This window comes from Zingiber officinale, unplaced genomic scaffold (genome assembly GCF_018446385.1).
Source record: "Zingiber officinale cultivar Zhangliang unplaced genomic scaffold, Zo_v1.1 ctg45, whole genome shotgun sequence".
In the NCBI taxonomy this organism is placed as follows: domain Eukaryota; kingdom Viridiplantae; phylum Streptophyta; class Magnoliopsida; order Zingiberales; family Zingiberaceae; genus Zingiber; species Zingiber officinale.
In genome coordinates, this window is record NW_024589947.1 from 20,941 (window position 1) to 40,238 (window position 19,298).

The 19,298-nt window shown below is 36.8% G+C and overlaps 2 protein-coding genes and 1 non-coding gene across 11 annotated transcripts; 1 reads left to right on the plus strand and 2 right to left on the minus strand.

The window, feature by feature from the left end:
- Positions 1-18: 18 nt before the first annotated feature.
- On the plus strand, positions 19-7,198 carry LOC122037457 (protein SCO1 homolog 2, mitochondrial). Of its 9 annotated transcripts, XM_042596946.1 has the most exons (8): positions 22-321; positions 1,903-2,035; positions 2,167-2,242; positions 3,889-4,095; positions 4,350-4,439; positions 4,530-4,662; positions 4,734-4,860; positions 6,881-7,198. In XM_042596946.1, the coding sequence occupies exons 1-7, from the start codon at positions 230-232 to the stop codon at positions 4,840-4,842; spliced, it is 840 nt and encodes a 279-aa protein (XP_042452880.1). In that variant the 5' UTR covers positions 22-229; the 3' UTR covers positions 4,843-4,860; positions 6,881-7,198. The 9 variants fall into 9 exon arrangements, with proteins under 9 accessions (XP_042452887.1, XP_042452882.1, XP_042452881.1 ...); XM_042596953.1 differs by lacking the exon at positions 6,881-7,198 and having other exon boundaries at positions 19-321; positions 4,583-4,662; positions 4,734-4,983; XM_042596948.1 differs by lacking the exon at positions 6,881-7,198 and having other exon boundaries at positions 20-321; positions 1,960-2,035; positions 4,734-4,983.
- Positions 7,199-7,605: 407 nt separating this feature from the next.
- On the minus strand, positions 7,606-7,677 carry TRNAW-CCA. Its single transcript has one exon. It is a non-coding gene; the product is annotated as a tRNA-Trp (tRNA).
- A 1,539-nt stretch (positions 7,678-9,216) lies between these two features.
- LOC122037455 (casein kinase I-like) lies at positions 9,217-18,723 on the minus strand. The gene is made up of 14 exons (XM_042596937.1): positions 18,042-18,723; positions 17,883-17,923; positions 17,350-17,419; positions 17,130-17,278; positions 16,944-17,039; positions 11,692-11,762; positions 10,973-11,034; positions 10,815-10,878; positions 10,633-10,717; positions 10,392-10,518; positions 10,228-10,301; positions 10,095-10,155; positions 9,885-10,018; positions 9,217-9,814 (listed from the first exon to the last, which is right to left on the minus strand). Exons 1-14 carry the CDS (start codon positions 18,115-18,117, stop codon positions 9,476-9,478), a joined length of 1,449 nt encoding a protein of 482 aa, XP_042452871.1. The 5' UTR covers positions 18,118-18,723; the 3' UTR covers positions 9,217-9,475.
- Between the last annotated feature and the right edge of the window lie 575 nt (positions 18,724-19,298).

The following is a 19,298-nucleotide window of genomic DNA, read 5'->3' on the forward strand; positions in this document are numbered from 1 at the left end:
GTTCAGCCCATCGGATCGAACCAACACAACACCGGCCCTTTCCGAGGAGAGACGACGCGTCAAGGGAGATAGCGAGCACGAGCCCTTTCCGAAAACCTCGCCGCTGCTTCTTCTCCTTCCTCCGGATTCGGTTCTCCAGCTACCAACGATGGCGGAACTCATCGGCATCATTGCTGCTTGCTCCTTCTCCACTTAGCTTCCTTCTTCAGCGCGGTTTCCCTCCGACGGCATGCTCCGCTCCGCTCTCCGCAGGTTCACCGTTCTCCCGGCGGTAGCCGTCTCAGATCCGACTCCCTTACTCCCTCGGTCAGGATCGGTTCGGTGTGTATTATTACTTTATATTGTTCCTTTTCGATCTGCCGTGTCTCTTATGTGTTCGTGTTGATTTCTACATCAAACGGTGGTCTCTTTTGAAGCTGACTTTTCGCCCATTTATTCCGTTCATATTGCTCGTAGTATCGGACTTAGTTTCTAGCGTGCCTAGTTTGCACATGTTTAATGGTTAGTAAGTTTTGGGTGGTATCTTATAAAATCAACTATTGATTTTTGATGTTCTCGGCAGTTATTCTATTTAAGAGAAAAATGATTTGTAATCTTTGGTGTAATAATCTTGAAAGGTTTAGAAATGTGTCAAATAACACATTGCTGAAGGTCTCTAAAGTTCGAAGTAGTTTCCAAGGTGTTTGGTTCAAATCTTTGACACTGCGGCGGGTTTGTTCTCTTAAAAATATTTGTTAAAGGAAATAATGCATTGAAGGTTCTTGCTCATGCAGCATAAACTTATGAGTTTTGCAACTATTTCATTGTATCTGGTTGAGTATTCCTGATATATCACACTCCTTTTTCATGCAGTCTTAGTAGAGTTGTAATGCTTGAGAGTTGATAAATTATGATTGCCTGATTAATTTTGTGAGGTGGTGAAGTTTTGTATAATTTGTTATTCAAGGAAATCAAGATTAGAAGGAAACATGAATATTGTTTAATTTTGTAAAAACATTGAAAGAGGACTCTTCTAGCTGGATTGTGGAGGCCTAGGGAAATGGGTTTCTGTAAACTGTAAATAATTGTGAGATGATTCCAGGGATATGCAGCTTTGTTACGCATGACTCAACAGTGACCATCACATTTACCATGCGCATTGTAAATGTGCTTATCTATGCAATTTAGAGATGGAATTTGATAGCAATTGCTCTGGCACAAACTGCAAAATTCCTGTTAGTTATAATGATCACCATCTTCACTATAAGGATACCACAGTCTCCCTCACACAATCATCCTTGTTGTACCCATCTAAAGCCAAGCGCTCAAGTCCACTGTCCTGAATATGTTGGGGAGGTTTGGGAACATGTCTGAGTGCTGCTACCATAGTATCTTAAGCACAATGTCTTTCACACTGATTGGTGGCTTGGCAAAACAAACATTAGGCCATGTATGTTGCATACATAGCTTGAAAGTTTATTGATTATTAATAAATCCTCATGACCTAGTGCAAACAAAGTTAGTAGATTTGACAATACCATGATGTCTCATTCAACTAAATATATAGCCATAGGAATGAAGAAACTGCAAATATTCAATGTTTCAATTTTTATTTTATTTTTAAAAAGTCAACTGGGAAGGAAGGAAAATTGGTACTAAATTGTGTGCATTATGAAAGTCAGTATCAGTTTATAATGTATAAGCATGTTAGACGTCCTTTTAGTAGCTTGTGCACAGATGTTTCTATCAGAGGAGAATCTATGCCAGAACTAGCATGCTTCTTAGCAACAAGCTAGCAAAATGTTAAAAAAATATCTATTTAGGGGTTTGTTTGTATTTATTTCCCTTATGAACGTCCATATACTATATATATGTATGTTCCATCATAAATTTGGAAATTATAATTGTACATTTTTGCTGTAGGCTTTATCATTCTCTTTACTTCCAATCTCGCTGGTACAATAATGGATCAAACTACAGGGATCAGAAGTTTCCAAATCGAGTTTTAGAAGATGGTGAATCCTTGCAATCTCGGTCATGGAGCACTTATGCTATTGTATGCTGACAGAAAAGTATCAAATTATTCATTGTGACTGTTATTGAATACATTTATTGTCCAAACCATTCATTTGAAATCTCTCTAATGGATATTCTCATGACTGAATTTTGTTTTTGGATTTCTCACAGCCTGCAGCTGTATTATTGATTGCTGGTACAGGCCTGTACATTCACCATAATGATGAAAAACGAGCGATTTTAAAAGGTGTGGATCTTTTGATATTAAGTCTCATAGAAGTACACTGTCAGCTGTTCATTGCTTGTGAGATTTAAGTGTGTTTACTTTTTTTCTTCATCCAATATAATGTGAACAAATTGATATGAAATCTATCCATTTTCACACATATTGAGCCTTAACCTCTCAATTAGTTTGTTAGTTTGTTGAGATGTCTCTGAGCAATCCATCAAGAATTCATCACTCGGAGACCTTGAATAAACTTGTGAAACATAATTGTTCAATTAGAGATAATTATATATCTGATAGCTGCAGAATCAGTGGTATTTTTATTATATTGCCTGTCATTAGCAAATCTGAACTGTTAGGATCTTTCATATAAATATCGTCCTAATTGATAGTAAATAGTCACATAAGCTTGACGGACACTAATCAGTTGCTGATTGCTTTAATCAATAAAAAAAATGCTTGGATATATCCCATGGAAACTTCTATGGGCAAAAATTAAAAGGACGTCCCAAATTTTATAAATCATCAAAAGGACACCCCTTTTTATAAAAATAAATAAATAAATCAATCAAAAAGGGGCCCCTTCTTATCCCGAAAATATTCCTTGGCGCAATGTTGTAGCCTACCGGGTAGCTGTTATAATATATAGAAGCTAACGGATAGTTGCTACAATGTATAAAAGCAATCGAATAGTTACTACAATGTGTTTAGAGTGAGTTTAGGATTCAGGTTTAACATCGTGTAGAAGTTACTCAGTAGTTGCTACAACGCATTTAAGGTTTAGGATCTTTGAACACTATTATATAAAAATACTATTTATCATTTTGATCAAAATTTAAATTTCATCAAAATCACTTTAAAACGGTTGTAGAACCTATTATGTAGTTGTTATAACCCTAAACTCTAAACTCACCCTAAATATGTTGTAGCAACTTTACTAGGTAGCTTCTACACGACTACACGTTGTAAACCCTAAATCCCAAATTCACACTAAACTCATTGTAGCAGCTACGGGGTAGCTTTTATACGTTGTAGCAGTTACTTGATACCTTCTACACGTTGTAATAGCTACCGATAGTTGTTACAATAATGTTAGATCAAAGGGGTATTTTGGGGATAAAATCATTGAAGGGGCGCCCATTTGATGTTTCTTTTAATTTGGGGTGCCCTTTTGATTTTTGCCCAACTTCTATTATAGTAACAAACCATTACATGATGCAGTTGAAGTGAAGAGTAAGAACTACTTCCAAAAGGTATCACTTATGATAGAGGACTAATTACAATCCTCTTTACAATAACTGAGGATGATTAGAATTCATAGTGAGGAAACATAGGGGATGACTAAGAAAATATTTTGCTGGCGCTTAATTTAACTACTGGGATTTCGCTAAACAGAAATGACAACAATAGCTCGATCGATCTATTCATTGAACATTTGTCTGATAACCTAATGCAACTCTCACTTTTTTTCATCGGAATTTGGGGCCTGCATCGGCGGTTTTATTGTCCTAAACAGGAAAAAAAAAAAGAAACTATGCACTCTGACAATCCCAAAGAATGGAGCATTTTGTCTGCTGCTTGTTTTTTTCTTTTCATTTTTCCTATTGTTTCATATAATAAGCCATTTTGACTCTAATTGTAACTTGACGGTTTGCAATCTTTTCCAGGTTCAGAACAAAGTGTTAGCTATGGGAGGAATAATAACAATAGACCAGCTATCGGTGGACCATTCAAGCTGTTCGATACTGAAAACAACACTGTAACTGAGTCAACCTTCCGTGGTAACTGGGTACTGATGTACTTTGGGTACACTTCATCACCTGATGCTGGTCCAAGAGAAGTTAAAAAAATGGCTGACGTTATGAAAATATTAGGTGATATTTTCTGGCAGATATTTTGGTTTACCTTTAATGCATATTTTAAAACTACTTGTCTGATATGGTAGCATGTGATTGTGTGATCCATTTTAGTTGTAAGATAACTTCATCATACTTAAATCTTCTTTATGTGCAAATAAAGATTATAATATGCACATGCACAAATGGTAATCTGTACAGTGTCTGGAAGACTTGTTCTTTATCATAGAAGATTATTGATTGACTCTTCCTTGAAAAACTGCGTTTAACAGACTACGGTTACAATTTTAAGATCACACCGGTTTTTATCACTATCGATCCTCAACGTGATACCCCTGCTCAACTCAAGGCTTATCTGAAAGGTTGGTATTGGCAGTTAGCATTACCTTTTCCTCTTTAATATTGAGCCATGCCATTTCTGCTCTAGTTCTTACTTCAGTTTATATTCCCAGAATTCGATCCTGGGATCATAGGACTAACAGGTCCTGTATCTGCTGTGAGACAGACAGCACAGGAGTTCCGTGCATACTTCAAGAAGGTCGACGAAGAAGGCCAAGATTATCTTGTTGAATCGTCGAATAACATGTAATGCTTCTAAAACTGATCTTGCTTAAAGCTAAGCATGCAGTGATGATTTGACTTTTGGTGCAACTCAGGTACTTGTTAGATCCTAATATGGAGATGGTTAGATTCTTTGGAGCCGAGTATGATCCACAACAATTGGCTGATGCCATAATCATGGAGGTAAACAAAGGTTCAAGATGAACTAAGCAGCTAACTGGGGTAAGTACCTTTGTGATTTTGACCAGCTATGAATAAACACATAGAGAGCCCTCTCTATTTTTCATTGCCTGTTGAAGAATTTCCATTTTTTATTGATTTTCCTCCAACTTTAACTCTGAATCATTTCAATGGGTGATTCTTACTCCTGCATTGTCAGACTTTTTTTTTTAAAAAAAGGTTGAAGTACTTCCTTTCCAAATAAATTATTCTCTTTTTAGAATTTTTCTGTCCCAATATCCCCAATAATTGGTCACCTCTTATTCTTCCTCCCAAATTGATTTGGCCGGGGGGAGAGGAGGAATTGATGCAAAACTTGATCATGTTCTCGTCAAGCATTCCTCATTTCCTCTTCGTCGGTTTGGCTTTTTAAGTGAAAGGGTTATTCATGGCAGTTGTGACTTAAATTCTTATCCATTAATGCAAGTCTATCATTTTGGTACAATCTCAATTACGCCCTGGGATCAAAAGAGGAATTGAGGTAAAAATAATTATTTTCTTATTTTATATTTTAAATATTGAAAAAATATTTTTCTTACTATAGTATATTAAATTGTTTAGCACTCATAAAATAATTATTATGTTTATTTACTTTTCTCACTAAGAAAACATAGTTTTTTTTTTAAAGAAGTAGGGAATTATATTAGGGCTTTGATCACTAAAAAAGAGGGGCAAACTAAGCTATTTAAAAGACTTTAATTAATATTGGAGTGGACTTTAAATCATATTCTAATAGGTGGTAAAATGTGATTCGTAAATCATATTCTAATATGTGATGAAAAAAGATAATTTGTTTGCTTTTAGTGTCATCTTTTAATACAGAAGAAGTAAATTATAGATGAGTATTAGTTATTAGTATAAGTGGTCAATAAATGAAGTAAGACATGTTCAGTGTTGAATTTTGACCTTATGACTTCATATGGTAACATCTTATCTCAACCATCGTATCATCTTGAGGGGACGCAAATCGTATTTCAATATATGGTATAAGGTGATTCGCTCATCTCAACGTCTCCGTCAATCCGTTCCTAAGTCAACACAGAGCAGGTAAATCATGAGTAGTTACTAGTCATTAGTGTATGTGGCAAGGTATGAGGGAGACATGTTCGGGCATGTCGAATTTTGACCTTAATATCTTATGTGGCAACATCCTATGTTTTAACCACTATACCGTCATGAGGAAATCATATTCAATGAGTTGTGGTTAATTGCACATAATCTATGAAGTTAATGAGAATCCACAGCAATTTAATTGAATTTTACTGAAACTTAATTTCTTAAAGTCAAAGATATTGTACTAAAATTTATGAGGCAAGTCAAGGACAGGTATCGGCCAACAACATAAATAGGTTTGCAAATTTCCAATATCAAAAATAAAATGAATGTTTTTTTCTTAATTTTCACTTTTTTACTTAAATTTTAAATCTTAAATTTTAAACCAACTTTAAAAAAAATATAATATATTTTTATAAAAAATAACAGGTGTCCAGACTTGACTCAGGACACTTGGAATTGATACATATGTCCGTGTGTAAATTGGTACAAATGTTTGGAATGAATCTAGGCACCTGAATTCATCTTAGTATTTTTTTTTTTTATTTTTTATTTTATTTTAGGTATATTATTTATATTTATGATTCAAAATTTTAAAATTTAAGAGTTGAATAAGTTTGAGATTATAAGTTATAGTGTTTAAAATTAAAAATTTTAAAGGTTTACAGGATATATTTTTTTATCTAGGATTCAAAATTTTAAAATTTTAAAATTTAGGAGTTATGATATAATTTAAACGGGTGGTCTCGTGCAACTTTTGATCTTATTTCAAACTTCTTCTAAAGGTTTGAGTTTTAGGATTGTAGCCACTGATCACAATTGACTTGATGGTCCAGATGGTTTACCACACTAGTTATTAGGGCTTTGTTTCCTGGTATTGCTACTTGTCTATGGCTTATGATTAGTTCACAAAACATGAAAATTAGCTTAGTCTTGTCCTTGAATTTGCTAAAGGAAAGATCTTTTGCAGAGGTAAAAGGAGCAAATGTCATTAAAACCATTGTTGATCTTTTTTCTTCGAAGACACTGGACTGGAGAGATTGTTTCAAACTCTGCTCGCCTAATTGTGCTTAGATCAAATGAGTAAAGGGTGGGAAAGGTGAGAAATGAAGGCATTCAGTCACTCCAACCAAGCTCTGAGTTGAATGGTGGATGGTGGATAGTAGGAATATAGGGTTTTAGGGTTTAGGGTTTAAGGTTTTGTTGCACTTGCTTGTTCATTGAAAAGGTTGGGCAAAAATACAAAGTCGGAGGCTTTTAGTTATGGCATCCTATTTTTCCAATTTAACTTAAATTTTTTAAGTTTAAAATTAAATATTGCAAGTGATGCAGTGGTAAACCACTCGGTTTAAAAGTAAGAGGACCAGGGGCAGAATATTTTGCAAGTCGATCCGTGTTTTGGATCTATTCGATAGACGACGAATCAACAATCTATTCGATAGACAAATCAACAAAATTGTTTACTTGGACATTTGGATTATTAAAATGAAAAATAATATGCTCAAGGAAAAAAATTTAAGGAAATCAACAAAATTGTTTACTTGGACATTTGGATTATTAAAAAATATATATATCAATCAAATGCTATTTTAATTTTCAAACAAACACCTTTTTCCAAATGCTTTAGCAAATTATTTGGTTGCTTTAGCAAATGCTTTGTCCAATGATTCGGCTGGAAAAAAAAATCGGGGCAATTGAACCCAACGTGAATCGAACACGCAACCTTCTGATCTGGAGTCAGACGCGCTACCATTGCGCCACGGATCCACTTGTGTTTAATAAGAGTAATCATTATTTATTATATAAATATATCTTTCCCGGAACATCAGCTAACTAACGTTAAAAAAAAAAAAAACAATGGCACATGTAAATTGCGCCACGGATCCACTTGTGTTAAACAAAAGTAATCATTATTTATTATATAAAATTATCTTCCCGGAAGACATTGCAGTTCAGTTAACTAACGTCACAAAAGCGATTAGCTCGGCCCAACGTTCCCACCAATTTATCCCTAAGCTAACACCAAGGAAATAAATCATGAGTGACTAGTAATCATTAATATAAGTGGTTAAGTTATGGGAGAGGCATGTTCAAACACACCTAGTTTCGATCTAACATCTTATATAGCACTACCACATATGTTAACCATCGTACCATCTTGAGGGTATAAGTTGAGCTAACTAATCCAGTTTGACTAACTAGTCCAATCTAAGATTGGTTATAAAATCATGTTGAAAAGTAAGGTCCAAATTGGTCAATGATTGAGTGAACCGTTACAATAAATTAGCAAGATAGATATAACAAGTCTCCGGAGCTGCAATGTCATAGAAGAATTTGAGCTAACTAATCCAGTTTGACTAACTAGTCCAATCTAAGATTGGTTATAAAATCATGTTGAAAAGTAAGGTCCAAATTGGTCAATGATTGAGTGAACCGTTACAATAAATTAGCAAGATAGATATAACAAGTCTCCGGGGCTGCAATGTCATAGAAGAATTTTCTTCCATCAGGACGATAATTCTTAGAACGTTGACTATTTGGATGAAAAAATTGTAAAACATAACAAAAAAAATTACAACAATAGAAGGACAACTTGGTGCACAAACTCTTGTTATGCGGATCTCGAGAAAAGATCCATTATATATAATTTTATCATACTTTTTGTAAAAGACTATTTACAAAATTCAAACTCGTAACTTTTTAATCATAAAGTAATAATTTTATCTATTAATCATAAAATAATAATTTTACTGTTACGCCAAATCTCCCGTTCATTTTTCACACAGCAATGGCACATGTAAATTGTGAAATTTCCAAACGAGTCCACTTTTTTTCATTTCACTACTCGTCATGGCACTGCATTTCAAAGAACAACACCGAGGTGTTACATTTCAAAAAAAAAACACCCCTGTAGTGTTGATTTGCGCAGTAGTAAAGTAATATTGATTTTTAAAAATCAACATTCTTTAAAATCCATCACCGTCATGTTGTTCTTTGCATGCATGCTGCAAAAGGTTGGAACCGCCAACCCAGCGGCCCCCTCACCTCGGCCCCACAAGTATGAGAGGGAGTAAATCACGGTGAATACGGGACCGGCTATGACATGGTGGTAAAATGTAATGGCCCATGCAGGTTCTTTGCATGCATGATGCAACACATGGTTGACAAGTGCGGTAAAATAAAAAACAAATACACCCTTTTATAAATTGTCAAAAATTTAAACACTTAGAAAATAACCTTTAAATCTAGACAGCAAGTGAACCAACTATTTCAACAACTTACAAATAAAACTCACGAAGAAAAACATGGAAGCACACACGATAATTATACCTTTGTTAACGCTGATTAATTACTTTTACAACAAATATTACTAATAATAAAGAGAGAGAAAATGGATAAGAGATTGAAACACACCGACTCTTATGCAGTTTATTGACCCCAAATTCTTAATTGATGTTAAATTGTGCTTTAATTCGATTCTCAGTCTGAAAGTTTTGGGTTTTGTAACTACAATTTATTGGCATCAAGCAAGAGACAATGTGCTCAAGGGCATCACCATTTTATCTTATGGTGGAAGGATAGGAGATTGGTTTGCTTTTTGTTTGCTTCTGCCTCTTGCCTTGTCGGCGTTGCCGAGAGAGAGGAGATCGAAGCTGCGGAGAAGAGATTCGTTACGAGTTCCTCGAACAGCGGCTGCTGTTCTGGAGAAGGATGATTCTCCTGCAGGCTGCTGAACTCTTTGATGACTACTGCTGGATGGTCGGCTGCCGCTTGAAAATATACCACTTGTTCTGCCGTTACGTGCATTGCTAGGCTCAACGGAACTGGGTCTGCCGCTAGATGCAGTAGCCCGCCTTGAAGTACTTCCGTTGCGAGATGATGGGTGGATTTTCTCAGAATCAACCTGAAAGTAGAAGCAGAAATATGTCGTCGACACAAACAATCCACCTTGGTCAGAAACAAATTGAACTTACAGCTTGCTTTGACGATAACAGTACGTGATTGGGAGATTTGCGCTTGGAATTGTCACCGTGATGACCGGAGCCGGAGGCATTCATCCACGCGAGTGTTTCAACTGCAGCTGAGAATCTATCACGAATCATGGGTCCTGATAATAAGCAGAAACAATTTAGCAGGAAAACTTTGTCAATGATTACGATGTAACTTCAGAAAAGAAACAGAACCTGAAGTTCCTTCAGGCCTTTCAGAGAATGGGACCGTAGCTCCATTCCTATCACTCACTTGCTGAAAGAAAAATAATATTCATAATCATAAACAAAGACATCAAAAAAAGGTAAAAAATGACGAGAAACATACAGGCAGTCGAGGGTTAGCACCAATCTGAGGATAATTCAATATAGTCCAATCGTAAACATAATCAAACTGATATCCTGTAACAACACAGATCGAGAGCCAAATTCATGTATAATCAACAAAGATGGATGAGGAGAACACTAGACAACAATTATGCTTTTGCTGACCTTCTCGAATAAACAAGTCACGAAATATCCTCCTCAGGTAAGAATAATCTGGCTTGTCTTCAAACCGCAAGGATCGACAGTAGTGGAAGTAAGACGTAAATTCTAATGGAAATGACTTGCAAAGTGCCTGGATTAGACAACATTGATCATCCAAAAAGTTTCTTACAATCATTACGTGAAAATGTCTAAAGAGTAAACTGGTTGATTAAATTTTTCCCAAGTTCGTAAGATTCTGAATCACCTCCACAGAAGTAAGCATTTTCTTTTCACTAATCTTATCATACTTTTGCTTTTTATTGCCAGCTTTTAGCCCTTGCCAAGGAAGGCTGAAGCAAAGTAAAACAAACAGAGATATCGTCATGTTCAAAAGTATCCAATTGTAACAAAGACAAAAGAAAGACAGTAGGATGGAATGATTTTAACCTTCCTCTTAAAAAATACATAAGCATATAACCAAGAGATTCTAAATCATCTCTTCGGCTTTGCTCTGCATGTAAACATTTACACATCAGTAAACAACAAAAAGAACTTTCCACAAACACAAAATACCAGCATCGATATTTAAGGACCAAGAAACTCACCAATTCCTAAATGTGTATTAACACTTGCATATCTTGCAGTTCCTGTAAGGTTCTTGTTCTCTCTGTAAATGGATACACCTTATAAACCCCCAAACCAAGAACTATTAACTATAACATCCGGACATAACAAAGAGGAACGCCTATCATCAAAATAAACAAGCAGACACACCTACCAAACCAATGATAAGAAGTGTAAAATATATCAAAAGCCATTAGGATGCATGGAGGAAATGAAAATGAAACCAAGGTTCCAAAAAAAGTCCATTTACAGACAAAATTTGCTTATTATATAAAGACAACTATCTGTTCAGTTTAGTTTGAACATGTCTTGATAGTAACCATAGATCATCTATTGTTACGCTCAATTGTTTGATATTAACCCAAAAGGAAAACATTTCCTTACAGAACAAACAGTGCAAACTGAAATGCATTAATTAATCTTGATTAGAAAAACTTCAGGGACGTCTCAAATGTTATTGTTAACCATCCATGTGCAGTAAAGATGAATTTTAAGGGGCATAAAAGTCTTACTGGCAGTGACTAGTAGCCACATGAAGAAATATGTAAAATCACACGATAAACTAAGAACAACAAGAATATCTCATCTAAGACTCTACATGCTTGTTACTATTTTCATAACATCAATGTCAATAAGCAAAATGTATTAGCAATCAAAATATATTTTCAGAATTATCATATCAAGATCAAGTTTTGTTTACCGGTAAGGTATGTGCTTATGGGTTTGGAAATCCCTGTATTTCTTTGCAAGACCATAATCAATAATATAAACCTGAGAATAAAAAGGAAATAACAACCAACAAATCAGAAAAGTAAATATTGTTTTCATAAAAAATGTCATACTTATCACTTAGTTGCAACAAATCTAGCTTTTGCAGGACATCAATACAGATGCCAAAGACAACCAAATCTTGTCATGAAGAACAACAAACCTCACAAAGATAGGAAAGAAGAAAGAACATCAGTGATACATACTACCTAGTTAGTATTGTTAACAGAGGTGATGGATAGCAGCACAGTTAAGACTTGAGAGAGCAATCAGTTAAATATATCTATTTGTAATGGCAGGTTTAACACGGCAAGCATGGCATTGGCCAAGTGCAGTCATGGCAAATTAATTAGGTCATGTCTCTTGCATCCACTATAGAACCTAGAAATCGATAGAATAATTATTCATAATGCACTTATCAAACATAGGATTTAAGACATCAAGAGTAAATAGGATTTAAGTGTTAATACAGTCTGACCTGGCTGTTGTTTTGATGTTGACACTGATTTAAGTTTAGATCAGAAATGTTCATATTTCCCTAATTTTAGGGGAATCAAGATCCTCCCCCTAAGACAGATACAACACCATGTAAGGATAGGGGAATCAAGATCCTCCCCCTAAAGCCAAACTTTCATTTATCTCTAAACTTAGTTATCTTCTCCCCTTTGTCAAACACCGAAAAGGTGCGAATTAGGTAAGAAAACGTTAAAGGACTCCCCCTTAACCCATACTGTCTTTTTCTTAATCCACCTAGAATGCCCTCTAAGTATATTATAAGACAGTAATAAAGAAATACAAGACATGGCATATGAACAGCATATTAATAGTCAATAGGAAGTGAAACATAAAGAAAAACAAGAAAATGAGCAGCATAAATATATGAAATCAGCAAATATTCAGGTCAGACATAAGTATCCAACAAACAACATCCAAAACATAGATAATCAAAATGACAGCATAGAACAATGTGTATCAATCAACCTCCTCATCATGAGGAGCATCAGCATCATCGGTAGGAGGTGGGTCCGTGGCAGCATGCTGGGGCTCGAGATGGATATCGCGAGGTGGATATCTGGCCATCCATCCCATAATCGCTGATGTGTGCCATGCTGCGTAGATCATCGTGTGGTCGATCGAGCGTCGGCCGTGGAGCTCGTGACGGCCATCGTCTTTGATCAATGCGGCTCTCGGCTCGGCGATCGCGGTAGATCGGATCTGCCTCTCAGCGTCGGCGGCGGAGGGCGATGACTGTCGTGGAGGTGCCGTGGTAACTCACCTAGTGCTCTCCCATCCTTCCACGAACATTCCTATGATGCGGACTTGGAAAATGCCCGTTTCCCAAGTCTGTGTCTGACCATCTTGACTATTCTACCCTTAGAGACATCAATCAGAAGGTCGAGCCAATGTAATTATATGCCCATAAGACATATAAGAAGCTGTTTGGCTCACTATAGGAGATGATCGAAGAATATATGCTAGACATGATGTGAAGTCGAGACAAGCGCGATCCATAAAGCATCGAACAATGATATGGTCGGATCTCGAACAAGGGTTTAGATGTGATTGGCGGAAGCGGTTTGTGACAATCTTAAAGAGAATGTAATGTGGCGGAGATAATCTCAAGGTTGCAGTAGGAAAATCAACATCTAATTCATCTAGCCCACCGGTCTAGGATGTCAGAAGAAATACTCATAAATGGAGTCGGATGAGACATCGAAGGGTGAAGATAAAGTGCGGAGAGTCGGGATATATGGAAAGACATTTCACGAACACTACTGACTAGATAATCGAAGAGCACGAGGCTGAAATCAAGTGCAGCAGCAGCTTTTGTTTTATAACTTTTGTTTTGATGTAAGTTATAAAGCAAAGTTGCTAACCTCTTGTTTCTTTCTTCTTTGATCATCTGGTGTGGTATACTTGGTATATAAAGAGGGTCCTCTCCATTAGCAAGATATGCAAGATTGCATCATCTAAACCTTACGCTTGTGCATATCTTCTACTATGCTTCTTCACCCACTTGTCGAAAAACATACTAACTTGAGTGTCAGAGGGTCTTGCCAGGGACCCCTTTCCTGGTCTTTGGTCAGAACACTTTGTTGGATTATCGAATGATGTACAGGATCATTCAGGAGCTCCATCGTTGGTTGAAGATCTGATCTGCGGCGGTCGCCGGCCGGATGCGATGAGCGGTTCTTGCTCCAGCCGCGACGCTGATCTGACGATCGGCGGCGACATCGGCGATTATGGATGGATTAACGACGACGGCCCTGCACTAAATTTCATTTATCAGCAAAGTACACTATCAAGCAATTGCAAAGTTTCATTAGTTTACCGGCTCCGTGTTCTATTTTTCTTGTTTTTCTATTGCTTACTTGTCTAGATCTGATATTGTAATTATATGGTGAAATATGATTCACTCTCCTTCATGATCTCATCAATTTATCTCTAGATAAATATAGAGAAGGTAAATTATGAATAATTACTAGCTATTCATATATGTAACAAGACAAAGCTTAGATTGTCTGGACCGCTTTTTGATGTCCAAGGGATGGTTTAAGTTTGTATCAGATATTAATTAAACTCAGACTGATTAATGATCAAGGTTGATCATGTGGAGAGGAAAAGTCCAAGTACGGATACTTGGCACGCGAAGTCGGAGAGAGCTCGGTAGCTCGTTCTCCGGACTAGGTCAGAGAGGGCTCGGTAGCTCGTTCTCTGGACCGGACGAAGTCGGAGAGGGTTCGGCAGCTCGTTCTCCGGACTAGGTCAGAGAGGGCTCGGTAGCTCGTTCTCTGGACCGGACGAAATCGGAAAGGGCTCAGCAGCTCGTTCTCCGGACTAGGTCAGAGAGGGCTCGGTAGCTCGTTCTCTGAACCGGACGAAGTCGGAGAGGGCTCGGCAGCTCGTTCTCCAGACTATGTCAGAGAGGGCTCGGTAGCTCGTTCTCTGACCCGGATGTGGAAGTCGGAGAGGGTCCGGTAGCTTGTTCTCCAGACTAGGTCAGAGAGGGCTCGGTAGCTCGTTCTCTGGACCAGGAAGACGTTAGGGTTTAGGGCTGGGTAGCTCTAAAACCAACAGAGGCATTGGATCGGTCTGTTGAGCGATCCAGTGATACTGGTATGGATCGGATGCATCGGCCGATCGGTGATCTATAGTTATCGATCGGTCTCGTGGCCGATCGGTAACCTGACTTTACGTGGGTTATCGATCGGTCGGTGACCGTCGATGAAGCGATGTGATTCGAACAATAGGGGATCGATGCGTGGACCGATCCACTATAATGATCGGTCCTGAGCCGTCAACATCATCGAGCCGATCCGGATGTGTCACGATCGGTCGGAGCTATGGATCGGCATTGACCGATCCACAACGATGTCGTTTGTCTTCTGCTGTTTCTCTGCGATTTCTTATTCATCTGATCTAACCATCTGTTGTAAGCTTTTTGAGTTACAGGTTGCAGGTGTCGTGCCAATGCTTAAATTCAAATTAAGCTCCATCAGAAGAATAAGACCAAGTGCTCTTTCTGCTGTGTTTCGCTGCAAATGGTGCAATTGGAGCGTCAACGTTCACTGGCTGCGATCAGTTGGCAACAGCTTGACTCTTGCTTATTGGTTCGAGCTCAGAGACACCAGTGAAGACCATGGATGGTATTGGTGTGAGTTCAGAGAACCAGATGAGGAGGAAGAGTGATTGGCGACGCCTGAGTTGGTTGCAGTGATTCGATACAGGTGACAGTGATTCGGCTCTGGCTGAAGACAGTGAGAAAGCAGAGGAATAAGAAGAAGGAAGAAGAGAGGTTTGTGAGTTGAATGAAAAAAAAAAACTCTCTGTTGATCAAGCAAGAGTGTTGTGTTTTTGAGCTCTTGGCTGAGGAACTTCTTCTGTCTTTGCACTTTGCTTTCATCGTGGCTGTAAGTTTAATGTTCATTCCTTTTAGCCACTAAACTCTGTAAGTCTTGTGCTTCATTTCAAATCTTTTCTGAGACTTTGTGGAGAGGTTACTCCACCGAGAAGGAGAAATACTTAGCCGGAATCTGTCCGGGGTGTGATCTACCGAAAGATCAAGGGATCGTCCACCTTACGGATACGCCGAGGAGTAGGGCCAAGTTATCCCCGAACCTCGTACATCCTTGTTGTGTTAGTGGTGGGTTATTTCTTTTCATGCATCAGTTTTCCTTTTGCTTATTTCCGCTGTGCTAACAAACTTTTGTGAGGAGATTAATTGAGATTTTAGAGGAGGCTATTCACACCCCCCCTCTCTAGCCATCCGAAGGTCCTAACATTAAGATATCAAGAGTATATAAATAAATTATCCAAAGATTGATTATGAACCTACAAAAAACCAATTTCTTTCTAAAGGTCTCATGTCCCATACACCGTATATTTTATTCCTATACCTCTATTGAAGTGATATATGTCATCACTGACCACAGTAGTTTCAACTTTTGACAAATAAGCTGGAAACTACATTTCAAAAAATCTAGTTCAGGTAAATTTTCAATTAAGTCAATGGACATCAGTAGGAGTTAAAATGAAATAGTCTCACATGCATATAGAAGATGAATTATCAGAGCCATCATTCTGAAAACTAAGTTATTGGATCTAAGTGATCTGCTCTATAAGTTACTGACAATCATCCAAAGCATGTGTAATTACGTACTTGGAACTGCAGAACTGTCAAGAAGAAAATTATCAACTCAAAACTGTTCTAAGCAAAATAAAATGTCATCCCTTGAATCACAATGAGCCTGGGAAAATTTACTGACATCAATAATAACATAAATACAACTATTAATGAAACTAAAGATGTATTAACATGAGGATTCTATAATGATAGTTTATCAAAGCTCTCTCATTCAGAATAAAAACATTCAAGAAAGCTTTATGTGATTCCCAGCCATGGATATATACTTAGGAGAGGAAGTACTAGTTATCCAAATAATCCATTAGGCCATTTGTGGAATGCTTGTTCAAAGTAAAATTCAGACAGATCATTAAGGGCATTTTTTTCTTGGCCCTTATTAACAAACTTAATATGACAATAGCATATGGAACAATTTTGATTATATCTAAATGCATTAGAATGAGCATCATACTCCGGAGGTCATTCAGTTGCAGCTATCTTAAGCTAAAACATATCGACCTGACTTCTAGAAGCAGAATGTAGATATATTATAGACACACCTGATTTGCTTTACGACCAAGGCCCATAAGAAAGTTATCTGGCTTTATATCACGATGAAGAAAAGCCTTTGAGTGCATATATTCAACCCGGTTTATCTTTCAAAAACAAATAAGTATTATAACAGTGCTATCAAAGGTCCAATTTTGAAATATCAAACTAAAATCCAAGGAGAAATATAAACTTACTATCTGATCTGCAAGCATTAATACTGTTTTCAATGAGAACTTCCGATTGCAGTAGTTGAACAAATCCTCAAGACTAGGACCAAGAATATCAATGACCATAATGTTATATTCTCCTTCTACACCAAACCATTTCAGATGGGGGATTCCAGCTGCATGGAAATGCAAAACAAAATCATCATTATGCATCAACCAAGAAGACAAATGAATCATAATTACTTACTTCCTCCTTGGAGAAGTGTATACACCTTTGATTCATAATGAAGTTGAGGATGCTTGGTCTTCACAGATTCCTGATCATAATTAGTAAATGCCAAGATCAGACAGGAATAACTGGGAACTACAAGCATATCAATAGACCAAATTCAAGTACAAGAAATACAGATAAGTAAAATTAATGCAAGTAAAAATAAGAAAAGTGACCACGCTTTTCAATAGCCAAGAAATATATTAGAAAGCTTCAACAGAGAGGACAAAAACTTAAACAAGATTTTGCACACCTCAAAATACAGTTCATTTTGCCTAATTCTTTCCCTGATTATAAGTTATAACCTTCCAAGTGAACAAAAACACAAGAAATAAAAAATGAACTTCCTCGTAATCTTCAGCTAAAAATCTTACTGGTAAGCATTTTCCACGTTTCACATTAAGATTCAAACTTGAGTAGTCTTTTAATCGACTCATCTTATAAAAGGTTGCATGGAAATATTTTGAAGATATATGTGTTTCAATTTTGTGTATTGTAGCACCACGTACCAGCTTAACTGCCACTTCTTCTCCACTTTTAATGTTAGCACCTGAATCAAACCAACCAAGAACAAATAGGGAAAAGCAAACAAAAATGATAATAAATTAATTTTTAAAAAAAAAAAAACTATAAGATTGATCCGCAAAAGCCAGAGAAATACAGCATACCATGGTAGAGCTCGCCAAAAGAACCGCTACCGATCTTTTTCCCAAGTTTAAATTTTCCACCGATCACGTGATCCATGATTTACGATCGAGACCCTAATACACCCACAACACTCAAACGAGAACAAAACCACAGATCTCTAGATCATCAATCATAAAAATTGCTCTTTTTCCTAACGCAGACCACCGGCATTCAGCCCAACAACGCTCATCGACCCACAAATCAAAGGCAAGCGGCTAGCCACCGCACAACAGCTTCCGGTTAGGAAACAAATCGAGAACAATCCAAGCAACCAATTTGAGGATATCCAAGAAGAGAAGCACAACAAAACTGTTCACTCCTTCAATCTCAGATCTAGAAAGCCCTAAAAATGAAACCACAGCGAACTGGAGCCCTACTCCTTCACCCAGATCCCACACGCATCCTCAGCGAAGCGGCAGCCCCTACGAAAAACCGAATCAATGAATGCTCCCGTCCGCCCACCGATTCTGATCGAACAAATCTTCACCGAAATCCTAGAAGACTACAAATCCGCCAACTCGATCGACCAAAAACACTCCGCCTGAGAAATGACTGCCGATTGCCCTAAAAAGGATCGGATCCGGCGGTTGCCAAGATCTGGATTCTAGAGACGAGGAAAAAAATCGACTAAGTCCCCACGATAATGATGCATATAATCGCTTGATAAAGCATAAATCCAACCGTGGAATATTAATTTATTGGAGAAAAAATAATCACTTTAATCCCACACTGTTATTGTTTCGTTTAAACACCCTCAATAATTTTGAATTCACATTAGTGGCATTTTGGGGTTGTTTGTCGTAAATAAATCATATTATTTATACAAAATCATATATAATATAAAATTAAAAATTAGGGCAAAAATTAAAAGGGGCCTTTTATTATTGTCATTTTCATTACAAGAGAATCTCTTTTGTCAAAAAGTGACAAAAATGATAATTCAGTTTATTTTATTTAAAAAAACTATTTTTTTAATTTGATCATTTTTTTTATAATTTTAGAGAAAATTGAAACTATATTTATAGAAGGAAACTCTGAACTATAATTTCAAGATGATAGGGATATATACTTAGACCATATTTAATTAGATGATGTTAAACTATAATAAATATATAATATGAATAGAAGGATAAAATAAAATACTTAATTAATAATAATTAAATTAAATTAAATAAATTTATTTAAATATAACATTTTTAAAATTAAACCCCTCCCCCCTCCGCTTTCATGATCCAACA